Consider the following 16,018-nt stretch of genomic DNA (forward strand, 5'->3'; position numbering starts at 1 on the left):
ATATCAATCTTAGCAATTAAAGTTCATGATATAAAAAATATAACAAGAATTTAGCTTTACTATTACTTCAATTTAAAGCATGAAGAAAAGTTAAAATTTTTTGTCAGTAACTAAAAAAGTAAAGTGTAAAACATGGTAATGTAGAGGAAAATGGTTCTGCTTTAAACACTTATGACATAAGTCAGTTGTAAATCAGTCAAATAACGTTAAATAATTGGTAAACTATTTTACCTCCGCGTCCTTTTATTTTTATTTTAAAGTTGGTTTATTTTTTTAATTTGAAGGCTTTTTTCTAATATGGTATTAGTTAAGGTTTCGCAACTTTAAATTGTGGAAAACAGCCACTTTGAATATTAAGATAAATACCGCCCATAACCCGTATTTCGGGTTGCTTTCTGCTAGAATAAATTAAAGCAATAATATATATAGGCATATAGGTTACTGTTTTCTAAAGGTATTTTTATCAAAGAGTTTATATAATATTACATAGAAATAATTAGCTATTGCAATTTTTTACGTCGATTTTTTTTTTATATTTTTATCTGAAAGTTTGTTCATTACAAATTGTACAAGTTTATTTGAACTGTTTGTATGATTTATGAAAATTCATACAATACCTGTTAGCTTCCTCGTACCTTCCCAATGAATTATCAGTAAAAACTACGTTTCCTTTCATTTCTTCAATAAATGCCGAGACTGTACGATCACTTATTGAACAACCGCTTTTTGATGAGCATTTTCATCAATTATCTGAGTGACAGAGTTAACTTCTCCATCGTAGAATGTTGCAACAACAATGCAATTGTTTATCCAACTTTTATCAAACAGTTTCTTAATTATTTCCAAATTTATTCGTTCTTCACGATTTATGCGACCGTATTTTAAGACAACAATAATGCAGTGGACGCCACCTATTAATGATTTTATAAACTTCTTTAGATCTGTCCCAATTTGACGGTCTGACTGATGAGGATCGCTGAGCCCAACTGTATCCACATATAATGTTAGATCTCGAGCGTCAAATAACCACGACGTTTTTTTAGTGACCGAATTCGATGTTGCTCCTACTTCACATGGTCGATTTAAATTTTCTTTTAAGACAGAGTCATTGTATAACATATTGATAATAGTAGATTTTCCAGTTCCTGTTGATCCCACAACAACAACAACTTTATTCAACTTTGGTTTTGAAACCTCAAGTTTTTTTATCAACGGAGCTGTTTCCTTAAATAAAATATAAATGCATTTTAAACATAATATTGTTACATGCTACTCAGATAAAATGGAATTGATATTTTCTAGCCTACATTTAAATATTTCTCTGATTCAAAAGAATTTGAATAAATTTTTAACCTTAGTAAAATTATGAACCTACATAAACTTATATAGTGGTCCACTGTTGTTTTGCAAGTCAAGCAAGTTTAGCATAGTTAAAATTTCGACGATACCAATCCCCCGCCCCTCTCCCTCTTGCACCTATAACTAACATGCAGGACGTATGGGACTTCACCTTATTCATAAAAACCTGTTTACTTTGAAGGGGTCAAACAATTTTAAATTGACTTGTAACGCTGTAACGGAGCGTTGGTATGATATTCATTAAGCCATCCTGTGACAAGCTGCATGTTCAGTCCCAGATGGTAGAACAATTTCTTGTTATCAACTTTTCAACTTATTATTTAGTATTTACTAAATAATAAGATAAAATCATTAATATTTAGTAAAAGAATTATCAAGAATGTTAACTACACTAACATAACTTGGAGACCAACTAGAGTCTCTGAACTTGACGCACCCTACCATTCCCTTGTTATTATAAAATAAATGCTTGTGAATAATGAGTATACACTGGCTGGTTTTTTACCCATCCTGAAATAAGAATTTAAAGGATGCAAGACGAGTATATCAAAAATGGCTTTGTTTACCTTTAATAAAGCTGCTGCCGAAGAAAAGAGTTTGTAATGATTGCAGCAGCAAGCTCAGTTTGATTGTTAAGCAGTACAATAGCTATATAGGCTAAGCTAATAGTTCCTAGACGGATTTTTACTGTAACTACCCATGCTTGATAGTTTAATTAAAGACTGACTTTAGAGCATCAAGTCGAACAATCTTTGCTTTATATGAAGATTGATATCCGCATATTCGGATTTGGCAACTATTGTGTTTGCTCATAAAAATCTTCATCAGAGAAAAAGATGATAATGATGAAAATGGACTCTTTTCTAAGCCTAACTACTAAACGCCGCTAAATCGATGTGCCTACGTGGACGGTTCTCCTGATGTTCCTGAGTTAGTTTGAAACTAAATCGTGTAGTTCAAACTACATAAGTTAGATTCAAACTAACTCATGTAGTTCAAACTACATGAGTTAGTTTCAAACTAACTCATGTAGTTTGAAAGTTTTTTAGTTGAGGCCATCAAACATTTTTATTTAAGAGTTGTCCTTCAATAATGAAAGTCCAAGCGATTAGAGATGTTGTCTGATTGGGTTCACTCGAGATAGTCAATGTTCTTGCTGACAGTTAGTACGCGTGGGAAAACACTATCGTTGATTGTGATGCACGGCCGACGACATAAAGTCGAAGTTCTTCATTAAAAAAAGTTATTTGTGGAACAGTTTGCCTGCAATGTGGTCCCAAATGGAGTGTAAAAATTTAGTTTAGTAGCGTAACCAGATCGGAACTATTCCATATTTTATTCTTTTTTTTTTCAAAAAATTGTTTTGTTTATTCAAAAAATACCTTTATTAATTTAATAAATGTACTTTAGAAAAACAGCATGATTAAAATTTAAATAATCTTCTTTAAATCTTTCAAAAATAAAATTAGACATATAATAATTATCAAGACATATAAATAAGAAAACTATAGTGCTGTTTCAAATCTAAAGATTCATAGTCTAGTTTTAAATTTTCATAGAATTTGAACCAGAGTTAGGGAAGCACTATTTGTTATTAGAACCATTGTAATTTGCGTTGAGGATTGATGATTTTAGGTTGATGTTAATGTTAATTGCTAACAACGTTACTAATAACTTAGTAATTATTTATAAAAATCATTTTAATAAAAAAAACTAGTTTAAAAAAACAAACTCCAAAAGTAGGCAAAAAAAGACATTTTATGCAAAGTAGTCCAAAAGTCTCACTTCGTGAACCTGAATCAACATCCGTTACACGTACACAGGGATTTAACAACGAACGATAGAAATCTCTCAATTCCATATTCAAAATTATGCATGACAGAAAAGCTATTTTTCTAACAAATAATCAGTATGGTTAAAACAAGCAACTGTACAAGATGTACAAGCAACTAACAAACTGTCAACAGTTTAAGTATCTCTGAGAATTGGTATAAAAGATTACTAATTATTCAGATTATTATTAATTATATATAAATGTAAAATATAAGTTAATAAATAAAGTATAAAAGACTTTTAATTATTCAGATCACAGCGTATATATATATACATATATATATATATATATATATATATATATATATATATATATATATATATATATATATATATATATATATATATATATATATATATATATATATATATATATACTGATAATGAAAAAGTTAGTGAGTGCATCCTAAGTCTTATAATAAACCAGTTTAAAAAAAATTTATATTTTGTTTGTGCCTCTCTGCATCCTATGAGGTTTTATGGTTACATTCACCAATTAATTGATCTGCAAGTTTCTTGAAACGATCATCATCATGATGATCGTTTAACTATAATCTATCAGTTGAAACTGTTATATTTACTTCCCTTTTTAACCCTCTCCACAGTTCCTCAATGGGGTTAACATCTGGGCTGTTTCCTGGCCTATTTAATGCTGGGACTTTCCTTTCGTGAAGAAGTTTAGTGATGGATTTGGCCATTCGACAATGTGCACCGTCATGCATAATTATTCACACATTCATTTAAATGTGTGAATAACTTTCTCTCTAATAAGTTTTTGTTTTTTTCCTGGTTCATTATACCATCTACAATGTGAAGTCGCCCTGTCCCATGAAGAGATATCACGCTCAGACCAGAACCTCGGCGGGTGTTTAACAGTTCCTTGAATACAGTTTGGATGATATGCTTCTGTTGATCTTCTCCTAACATACTGTGTCCTTTCTCCCAAAACTTTTATACTGTCTTATCTGAGAAGCAGGCCTAAACATAGACAATACAAAGATTCTTTTAATGGAACACCACAATTTCATAACAATCAATAAATTAATTATTATCAATAATATAATGTCGAGGTTGCTCACATTAATGCAATTATTAAATTTAAAACAAAAAGCAAAAAGTTTATTCTAATAAGTAATAATAACCAGCAAACAAGGACAATAATTACTAAAACAAATATATATTATTATTAAATAAATACCTTTATCCAATCATCTTCAGTCCAGTTCTGGTAATCCTTCGCCCAAGCTTGTTGCTTCTTGCACATTGCCTGTGTACCCTTTGGTTTTTTCTGTGGCCTGTATGCCTTGTATCCATGTTCCACTAGGTGTCTTCTCAATCCTTGCACCACGACTTCAACTCCAGCTTTCCTCCATTCACTGAATAAAGCAGAAGATGATTTACGCCGATTTTTGACCACAAAGCTTTATCAGTTCTTGATCACTACGAATTTGCGTGGGGCTGGGATAAGGAGATCTACCTAATTTTCAGTAATATTGCCACCAGTAAACAAATTTTTTTTTAATTCTGCCTACAGTCTGATGAAAAATAGGTCATTCAGCAATATCCTATTTGTAAAAGACAAATGTTGCAACAAGGTAGCGACATCACGACGGTTTGCGGGACTAATGTCCGAGCATTTACCCATTATAAGTTTATAAAAATTTGCACATATATTATAGTAATATCAAATTATAAACTTCCCTGAAATCCAGTCAGTATATTATTTATTACTATTTTGACTATTCACTTAAAGTTTTGTTTGTTGCATACTGTTTAACGTAACACCATCACAACTTCAATATGAACTTAATCACCTCTGACCTCAACTGACATACAACGATAAAACTAACTTAAAATTCTTAGCATTATTTATTAATATTTAAAATGTATATATATATATATATATATATATATATATATATATATATATATATATATATATATATATATATATATATATATATATATATATATATATATTTTTATTTATATATATATATATATATATATATATATATATATATATATATTAATATAAATATGTATATATTTATGTATATATATATATATATATATATATATATATAAATATATATATATAAATATATATATATATATATATATATATATATATATATATATATATATATATATATATATATATATATATATATATATATATATATATATATATATATATATATATATATATATATATATATATATATATATATATATTATGACTTAAACTTAATCAATATAACTAAATCTGTTTTTACTTGATTAGGTTTTATTTAAAGGAAACATTTAAAGGTGTAAGGAATCTGGAGACTCAACCGTTTATGGAGGTACAACCGTTTTTTATTGTTTCCCTTTGATAAATTATTTATTTCTCCATCTAAAATGTCAAAAACAATACAACGCGTAGGTAAAACAGTTTCCTTCATTTTCCTATATTAAAAGAGTGTTTTTTGCGTTTCCGAGAAGTTGTGCATAATAATGTTTATTTTGATAAAAATATTATATTTACATCATGTATTTCCAGACCTTTCCTTTTAAGGATTAATAAATGCTTAATTTAAGTGTTAAAGATATGTGTTCTCAGCGTTATTTGATCAAATGAAAAGCTGTTTTGATATGAACATAACTTAATAAGCAAGCTATGAAACTGCATTCTTTCTAAAAACTTTCACTTTGGGCAGAACCGCATTCACACACAGTAGGCACAACGGCATACTTTTAATATTTATCAAAGTTAGGTAATTACGAATAACAATAATTACAATCGTCACACTTAAATGCGTTCGTGTAAAACTTGAGTAGAAATGATTTTTTTTTGAGATGTTGGGAACAAGATTTTGTATTTTTTTATTTTATTTTTATAAATGAGTTTTTGATAAAAACAAAGATTAATGCTAAGAGTATAATTCAATATCTTGTTATATTTATGTATATCTGGTGATTATAATATTATTCAGAGTCTGTTACATAAATATATATATATATATATATATATATATATATATATATATATATATATATATATATATATATATATATATATATATATATATATTCTTGGTATTTTCAGTCTGAGAAAACTCAGACTGTAAATGCAAAGAATGTTTACACAGTATGCAAATGTGCAACAAAATCAGCAAATATTCTGAGCTGTGACAATTGTAAATATAATGTACCACGGAAATGAACTCCACACAATTTTAGTGGGGGTGCGGTTGTGCTTCACAAAGGGGGCAAAACCTTTTTTTTCACCAAGTGTAATTTTTGTGCAATAACATTTTAAAAAACCGTTTGTTTTTTTTCCTTAATTGCATCGATTTAAAGATAAATAATGTGGTTATTGAAATAAACACATTTTGAGTTTATTTTCATATAACATTTATCCAAAGTTACGGGGACGGTTATGCCCAAACTTTGCCTATGTATTGAGATTCAAAAAACATAATATCCGCTTTGATTTAATCTTAATTCTCATGTATTCTTTTTTTTTTTTGGCAATATCTTGAAACTTTTTCTCGAGACACGGTTCGCATTTTTTTCTTTAAAAAGGAAGTTTAAAATTACATCTTGGAATAACAAAATTGTTATCGGAAAACTTTATTTCTTACTTATAGCTAATTTAATTAAAAAAAGATTAAAAACTTTTCGAAGGCAATCCAGTTTTATTTTGCAAAAAAAAAACAACTTGTGTTGTAACTTAAATTTATTCATGTTTAAAGGACCGAGTGCATTTGAAAGTGGTTTGCGAGGTACATTTCTGTCGACTTCAAACTCAATTCCGCATGGTTTTGTTCGTTACAGAGTTTCTTTAGTTCGTAAAAATAATTTTTTTAGGGAAGTTATGTTTCAATGCAATCTATATGTGAATATCAAAGCAGCCTTTCATCCAGTTTTACTTTTTTAACACATTTTTTTCTTTTTTTATAAAATTGTTATTAACTTTGGAATTTGGTAATTTAGAAGAAATATTTTCTAATTTACTTACCTTATGGAAAACTAATACCTTATAAAAAAAGATTATTCTTTTTAACAGTTTTAAAAAACTAGGTAGGATTCAGTTCTCATACAGCTATTCAAACGCAATTGTTTGCATTGATAGACATGATACTGAGGTTCAATTTAGAGCAATTTGACTGCTTTGATGTATCAATAGGCAGTTATAACGGAGCAGAAATTTATGATTTTGTTGAACTATACATTTTAGATTTGTTAAGTAAAACAATCAATATAAAAGATTTAGGCCTTTATCGCGATGATGGTTTAATAGTAATGCGTAGAAAATCTGGTCTACAGCTCAATAAAATTAGATAAGATATTATAAAAACTTTAAAAATAATGGCTTTCGAATCAAAATAAACATAAATTTAAAAATTGCGAATTTTCTTGATGTCAATTTTAACCTCTTTGAAAATTCATATAAGCCCTTCAAAAAACCAATATATGACTTATTGTTTTTTAAAATTAACTCAAATCATCCACCCCAAAATTTAAAACAAATCCCGAATTCAATTAATAACAGATTAAACCAAAACTCCTTTAATAAAAATGTATTCAACTCCACTGAACGAAAATTTTAGGATGCCCTAAAGAAAATAGCTCCAAAAAATGCATACTATGCCTACAAAAAAAATTTGAATTAATTACACATGCAAATCACGAATGCTTACTAAACAAAAAATCGGAATTAATTTCTAAATATAGGCACAAAACAAAGTTTCTACTAAAAGGCTGTAAAAATAAATGAGTTCAAATAATATTTACATTAAACACCCTATTTAAAAAAAGCATTAGTAATCATTTCTAAAAAAGTCTTTGTTTTATACTGTCAGCAAAATTCCACAAATGTGTGAAAATTTACAGTTGTTAAGACATTTGCAACTTCCTGTAAAATAATTTTTTTATAAAATGTAATTCTATTAATTTCATCATTCATTTCTGATGAATCTTTTTTGTTAAGTAATTTTTTTACTAATATATAATTGCTCTGTTATTTTAAGAACATTAAACACTCTAATGTGTAGAATACACTTTAAAGTTGTATGTATATATATATATATATATATATACATATATATATATATATATATAGATATATATATATATATATACATATATGTATATACACATATATATATATATATATATATATATATATATATATATATATATATATATATATATATATATATATATATATATATATATTTATTTATAATAAATTCTTCCATTTAACACTGTGTTTCATTAACAAAGTTTCATCAGAAATGCATTTATGATGATTATTTGTTTATGAAACACAGTGTAAAATGGAAAAAAAATTTGGTTAAGTGATTTTCTACTAATATATATAAATATGTATATATATATATATATATATATATATATATATATATATAGATATATATAGAAGATAGATAGATATATATAAATATATATATATATATATATATATAAATATATATATATATATATATATATATATATATATATATATATATATATATATATATATATATATATATATATAAATATATATATGTATATATATATATATATATATATATATATATATATATATATATTTATATTTATATATATATATATGTGTGTGTATATAAGTATACACAAATACATAAACACATAAATACTTACACATATACGAACATAAATACATATACACACATTTATTAATATTATAAATGTATATTGTATATGTATATATTACATACACATACACACATATACGCGTACATATATACATGTCAACCCTCTGAATTAGGGTCAGCATTTGGCAATGCCGACCTTACTGTTGACCTGAAAGTGTTTGAGGTCACACACGCACACATATATATACGCACAGAAATGTCTACAAACATACACAAACACACATACATACATACACACTGAAACATATTCGCCTGCGCTTATCACAAACACTAATACATAGATACACAGATTTATGGATTTATAAACTGTATTTGATTAGGAAGGAAACGAATAGGTTACTCTTAGAATCATAGATTGAACAGAGAGCTTTTATTTCACAGGGAAGGGTATTCTAAGATTTTATACTTTGATTTTTTTATGCACTTATATTCATATGTAACAACACGATGATTTTAGTCTGCAAGTTTCAGATTAAAAGTTAATCGAAGAAAATGTCGGTTATTTGCGTTTTTTGGGAAGAAATCGTTGAAGGTATGAGGTAGGTTTTCGTGTTGGTGGTTTTAGACAAACTGGCAATTCAAGAATTGAACAAGGTCACATGGTTTAAGTATCTTAGAAGTAAGATAAAGCACATTAGGATTGGATTTATAATTCTGAAAATGTATTCCTTTTAAAGCTTTGTTTTGAAGATGAGATATCCTTAAAACTTCTTGCTGTTGAGATTGTCCCCATATTTGACAAGCATATCACATATGCGAACTAAAAACGGCCTGATATATATTTAATAATGTTTTTAGGTTGACATAATGGCGAACTTTAGCTAGCATTCCATTTGATTTGCGCAACTTAATGGCTAATTCTTTGAGGTGGGATACAAACGATAGGTTGGAATCAATTATATTTCCTAGATATTTGATTGAGGTTACAGAAATGATTTTTGGGCCTCTTAATCTAAAGTTTAATTTTTTATCGACTTTTGTTTTTTTAGATTTGAATATGACCAGTTCAGTTTTGTAACAGTTGAGGGATAGCTTTTTTGAGCGAAGCCACTAAATTAAATCGGCTCGATCATGGGTAACATATTTGTTAATTTTTTCAAAAGATTTGTTGATAATGAGCAAGATAGTATCATCAGCAAAGTGGTAAGGAGTTGCAAACTTAATTGAGTTATTAACGTCATTAATATAAAGAAGAAAAAGTAGTGGTTCTAATATTGAGCCTTGAGGAACACTGTTGGAACATTTTACTTTAGTATATTTTGAGTCACCGACTTAGACAAATTGAGATTTGTTATGAGGATAGGAAGTAAACCATTTAAGTGGAACTCCTCTGGTTCCATAATATTCTAATTTTTTGAGTAGGATAGAATGATCAACTGTATCAAAAGCTTTTTGTAGGTCAACAAAGACAACTCATGCAAAGTTTTTATTATAAAGAAATTTTCTAATTGACTCAGTAATTTTAACAAGTGAGTGAGTCGTGGAATGATTAGCACAAAATCCTTACTGGTTTTGTAAAGGCATTTAAAATTAATTAAAAATGCATGAGCCACTTATGCATAGCTTTTTTGAAGAGTTTGCTTAGGCTTGAATGAATGGAGATTGGTCAGTAGTTAGACATATCCATTGTAGAATCTTTTTTAAATATTGGAATGACTTTACCATTTCGAAATGAGCTATTTAAAATAATACTGAGAGGTTTAGAAATTATGTCTTGAATAAGATTAACAAGGAATGTAGGAAGGCTATTAGGACCATTGTTTTTTCCAGTTTTAAGAGTGGTTTTAATAAGATTGGATATTTCATTCTCTGTGACAGTAGCAATAAAGAACCTAATAAAATTCGGAGAGTTGATATAGTCAGTAAGTTTTGATGTTGAAGGTATGTTTTTGTTTTGTAGTTTGCTTTAGATAGTAACAAAAAAAGTTGTTTAAGGTGGAAAACCCCTCAGAAATATGAAATTTTTGAAAAAAAATTTTATTTTCTTGTTTTGTGCAAAATTTATTAGAGTTTCACAATCTGAAAACCATTTTTGAAAATTCGCTATAGATCTTCATTAAAATAGATTTTATTGAACCCTAGTATTTTAAGCTTCCTTAACAACCGCCATAGCACTATTTTTTACCTTAACTAAAAAATAGTCCAAAATCCAATTTTTTCCATATGAAGATTATATCTTATCAAGTGAACTGTATTTTCCATTGTTCAAAACAACTTTAGTATAAAAACAGTTACTGGAAAGCTCATAAATATATCATAAATCTTCTACAATGACGAAGGCATGCAGAGTTAAACAAAGAACTTAAAATTATAAAAGGAAAAAAATTTTCAATGTAAAAAAAAAGTTAGTTGTAAATAATGTTGATATGGATGTAAATATGGAATCAAATAATGTAGATATGAACATAAATGTTACTACAAGTGTTGCTGATGTAAATATAAATATAGAGAAACCAGTTGATTTTAACTTTATTAATTCTAATGAACTATGTGCTTCTGCTAAAAAAATAAAAAAAATTTCGTCATCAAGACCAAAGTTATCTAGTAATATAGTAACTGGATACCGTTTTATAGATTCAGAAATACTAAATTCTGTAATTTCTACCCTTATATGTCCAGTATGTATGTCATCTAAGTTGTTTCTCTCTGAAAATGAAAACAAGAGAAAAGGTCTAGCGTCTTGTCTTTATGTTAACTGCTGTGTATGTGATTATTCAAGAGAATTTTACACCTCAACATTGAATATACAAAAAAGTTTTGATATTAATACCAGGGCTGTATATGCTATGAGATCATGTGGTCAAGGCTATTCTGGATTCTCAAGATTTGTCTCATTAATGGACATGCCTAAACCAATGACTGCTAATAATTATAATAAAATTGTTATGAAACTAACTAATGCAGTAAAATCTGTAGCTGAAGACACTATGATGGATGCTGCTCAAGAATTAAAAGACTTGAAGAGTAATCTTGTTTTAAATTCTATTCCCGACCATGTGCCCAATATTGTTGATGTTGCAGTATCATGTGATGGCACTTGGCAGCGACGAGGCTATTCTTCAAACAATGGTGTTGTTTCTGTTATTTCGATGGAAACAGGCAAAGTAATAGATGTTGAAGCTATGAACAAGTTAAGTATACAATTTATTTGTTTTTTTAGGTTTGCATATATGCATATATATTATATGCTTATATGCATATATATGTTTGTCTGTGTGTATATAAACGCCCACCTGATTTGATATATATGTATACACAATACATATATATATATATATATATATATATATATATATATATATATATATATATATATATATATATATATATACATACATATATATATATATATATATATATATATATATATATATATATATATATATATATATATATATATATATATATAATTATTACATACTATATTATATATATATTACATATTATAAAAGATTGGTATTTTTTAAAATAATAAAATCTATTTGATGTTACATACTTCAGATTTTAATATGTTTTTCTCAAAATATCTTTTTCTGAAATCTGCTGTAAGAGCTACACTTTATCATGTTGCTTCATCAAAAAATGAAAATTTACATTTTCCTCACTGTCCAGAAGGTTCAGATAGTTGGTGTCAGTATAATCGTGACAAAGCAAACCATACCTCAACATATAGACCTGGTCCTGGCTTACCAATATCTATTGTTTGGAAACTTAAGCCAATTTATGATGAATTAAGTAGTGATATTCTTTTAAAAAAATGCCTGCATGGCCTTACCCAAAATAACAATGAGTCTTTTAACATGACAATATGGGAGCGTATACCAAAAGGCCATTATGTCTCACTTACACATCTTCAATTTGGCACTTTTGATGCAGTTGCCCATTTTAACATTGGTAGACAAGCTAGTGTTTTAGTTTTAGAAAAAATGAATTTAAGACCTGGAAAGTATTTGTTAGAAGGATGTAGAAAAATTAATCAAAAGCGATTATACTTAGCCATATATAAAAACACAGAACGAGCAAAGAAACGCAGACAAGTAATTCGTGGTAAAAAGAAGAGTCGATATGAGAAATTTATTAAAAAAGAGCAAAACCCATATCAAACTGGTGCATTTTAAGATTTAACTTTTTTTATTATATATAGATTTGCATATTTATTTACACTATTTTGAAATTTTTTATGTTAGCATTTTTAAAAGCTGTTTTTCTCAGATGAAGAGTTTTTAAGACGCCGGCCAGCATATCTAAATAACTAAAAGTAGTGTTAAGTTAAAATTTTAAGTATGAGTTTGTTTGATTGTCTTCTGTGATTTAAACGTAACAGATTTTTTTAAAAATTGAATCCAGTCTTTAAATAGGTCAACAAATTCATAAAATTTGGTCAAATTTTTTACTTGTACTTCGGTCGAATATATAAGCCTATTAAAAATTATTATGAAAAATCTGCTTCGCTCATATCACAAAACTACCTTGTTAGAACAAGTATGGAAAAAAGATTTTGTTAAAATTGTGTACATCTTTAGATACGTTGGCCGGGGTCTTTCAATATTTTGGTGTTTTTGGCACCTGCTACAGCTACCATTTTACCCAAAAAAAAATTTTTTTGTTTTTTTCAGTTAATTTTGTTATTTACTTTATGTATATGAAGTTAAATTTATAAAATGTCGATATTTACTCAAAAAAAAATTTTCAGGGGTTTTCCACCTTAATATATTCGATACAGTAGTTTGATCTGTGATAACATTTTCATTCAATTTAAGTTTGAGAGTTGAACTATAGTAGGATGGTTTTATATTAATGATTTCTTTTATCTCTTTCCAAGTATTCTTAATATTGTTTAAGTTTTTAGTAAAATAGGTTGTATAAAAAGATTTTTTACTAATTTTTAGTAGATTGCTGATTCTGTTTCTATATAACTTAAATTTAGAAAACAGTTCATTTTTAGTACAAATATCTTTATGTTTTGTGTGTTTTTCGTATAGTTTGTTTTTAAAAGAAATAGATTTAAGTATGCCATTGGTGATCAATAGTTTTGATTTAAGTTTAATTTGCTGCTCAGTTAGTTTTTTGTATGGAGCATGTTGATTTAATAACTTTTCAAATATCTTTCAAAAGAAAACTGATAAATTGATTCACATCATCATCTTTTTTGATATATAGAGCCCAGTTAATGTTGGAAACATCTTCAATAAATGTATTTTTGTTAAACTTCTTTAAGCCTTGCCTGTAGGATATACTTTTTTTAGGGTGATTAGTTTTTCTAGGAATGCAGATAAATTGAGTCATATGATCAGATATTGAAACAGTATGATTGCCAATGATTTAGTCAGGTGAATTAAACTTTATAAATATGTTATCAAAATGTGATTGTGGTTTAGCTGTTTTACGTGTTGGTAGAGTTATAACAGAATGTAATGAAAAAGAATTAAACGAGTCAAGGTAGATATAGGATTTGGTTCATTATATTTTAGTATATCCATATTAAAATTCCCCATATATAAAATACATTATTTTCAATATTTATAGGTATATATATATATATATATATATATATATATATATATATATATATATATATATATATATATATATATATATATATATATATATATATATATATATATATATATATATATATATATATATATATATATATATATATATATATATATATATATTTCAATATATATTATATATATATATAGTTTTATATATATATATATATATATATATATATATATATATATATATATATATATATATATATATATATATATTTATATATATATATATATATATATATATATATATATATATATATATATCTATATATATATATATATATATATATATATATATATATATATATTTATATATATAGATATATATATATATATATTTATATGTATATATATATATATATATATATATATATATATATATATATATATATATATATATATATATATATATATAGATTTATATATATATATAGATTTACATATTTATATAAATATATATATATATATATATATATATATATATATATATATATATATATATATATATATATATATATATATATATATATATATATATATATATATATATATATATATATATATATATATATAAATATATATATATATATATATATATATATTTTATAATATATATATATATATAAACTATGTTAGTGTATTCTACAAACATAGTGCTCAATGTACTAAGAAGATATATATATATATTTATAAATTTTATATAAATATATATATATATATATTTATATATATATTTATATTTATATATATATATATATATATATATATATATATATATATATATATATATATATTATATATATATATATTTATGAAGGATTTATATTTTTTTAGAACAAAATGTTTTTCTATATAAATTTACCAAGAAAAATTACCTTCGACATCCTCAACTTTTCGACAGCTTTTCAAACAATTCAGAAATTGTAGCAACTTTTTTTATTTTTTGTCGAAATGAAAAGCAGTTTTTTGTGCAAGAAAAACAAAAAAAAGAAAGATGGTCTATTTTCTTAATTATATATTATTTGTTATTATTCACATTAACTAAAATTACTCCCGTGAGTTTACTGAAATTATTTTTTTTGTACTTGAAAACATCTTCTCGTAAATTTTTTTAAATTACTAATCTGTTTTATTAGAACTACTATACACATTAACAACTTAATTTATTCAAAATAAATAAACCTTATTTTGTTCAAATAGACGTATAAGTCTGTTAATTCTACGAATTAAATAGTTCGTAGAAATTTTGAACTGATTACAATGAATTTTTATAAAACTATTCGTTATTTGAAAGCTAAGTCTTTACTTTTATTATCGTTTTCCTCATAACCAATATAAAGTATATTGAAAAAACAAAGTAAACAAGTCGTAAGAAAACTGTAACAACATGGTAACAACAAAGGTTATACATAACAACGTGTTAGCATCATACTTTTTTATTAAGTAACAATCAAAATTACTAAATGAACGTTTTAATATTATACAGTAAAAATTTACCATGTTAACATTTTAAGAAAAATCTTAGAATCTTAATTACTTTTTATTGCCAGGAGAAAGCATAGATTTATTCTCAGGATT

General features: G+C 25.8%; 1 protein-coding gene across 1 annotated transcript; it reads right to left on the reverse strand.

The window, feature by feature from the left end:
• Positions 1 to 622: 622 nt before the first annotated feature.
• Positions 623 to 15,618, reverse strand: LOC136083607 (uncharacterized). The gene is made up of 2 exons (XM_065803065.1): positions 15,316 to 15,618; positions 623 to 1,224 (listed from the first exon to the last, which is right to left on the reverse strand). Exons 1-2 carry the CDS (start codon positions 15,322 to 15,324, stop codon positions 709 to 711), a joined length of 525 nt encoding a protein of 174 aa, XP_065659137.1. The 5' UTR covers positions 15,325 to 15,618; the 3' UTR covers positions 623 to 708.
• Positions 15,619 to 16,018: the final 400 nt, after the last annotated feature.

Source organism: Hydra vulgaris, chromosome 08, assembly GCF_038396675.1.
Source record: "Hydra vulgaris chromosome 08, alternate assembly HydraT2T_AEP".
In the NCBI taxonomy this organism is placed as follows: Eukaryota; Metazoa; Cnidaria; class Hydrozoa; order Anthoathecata; family Hydridae; genus Hydra; species Hydra vulgaris.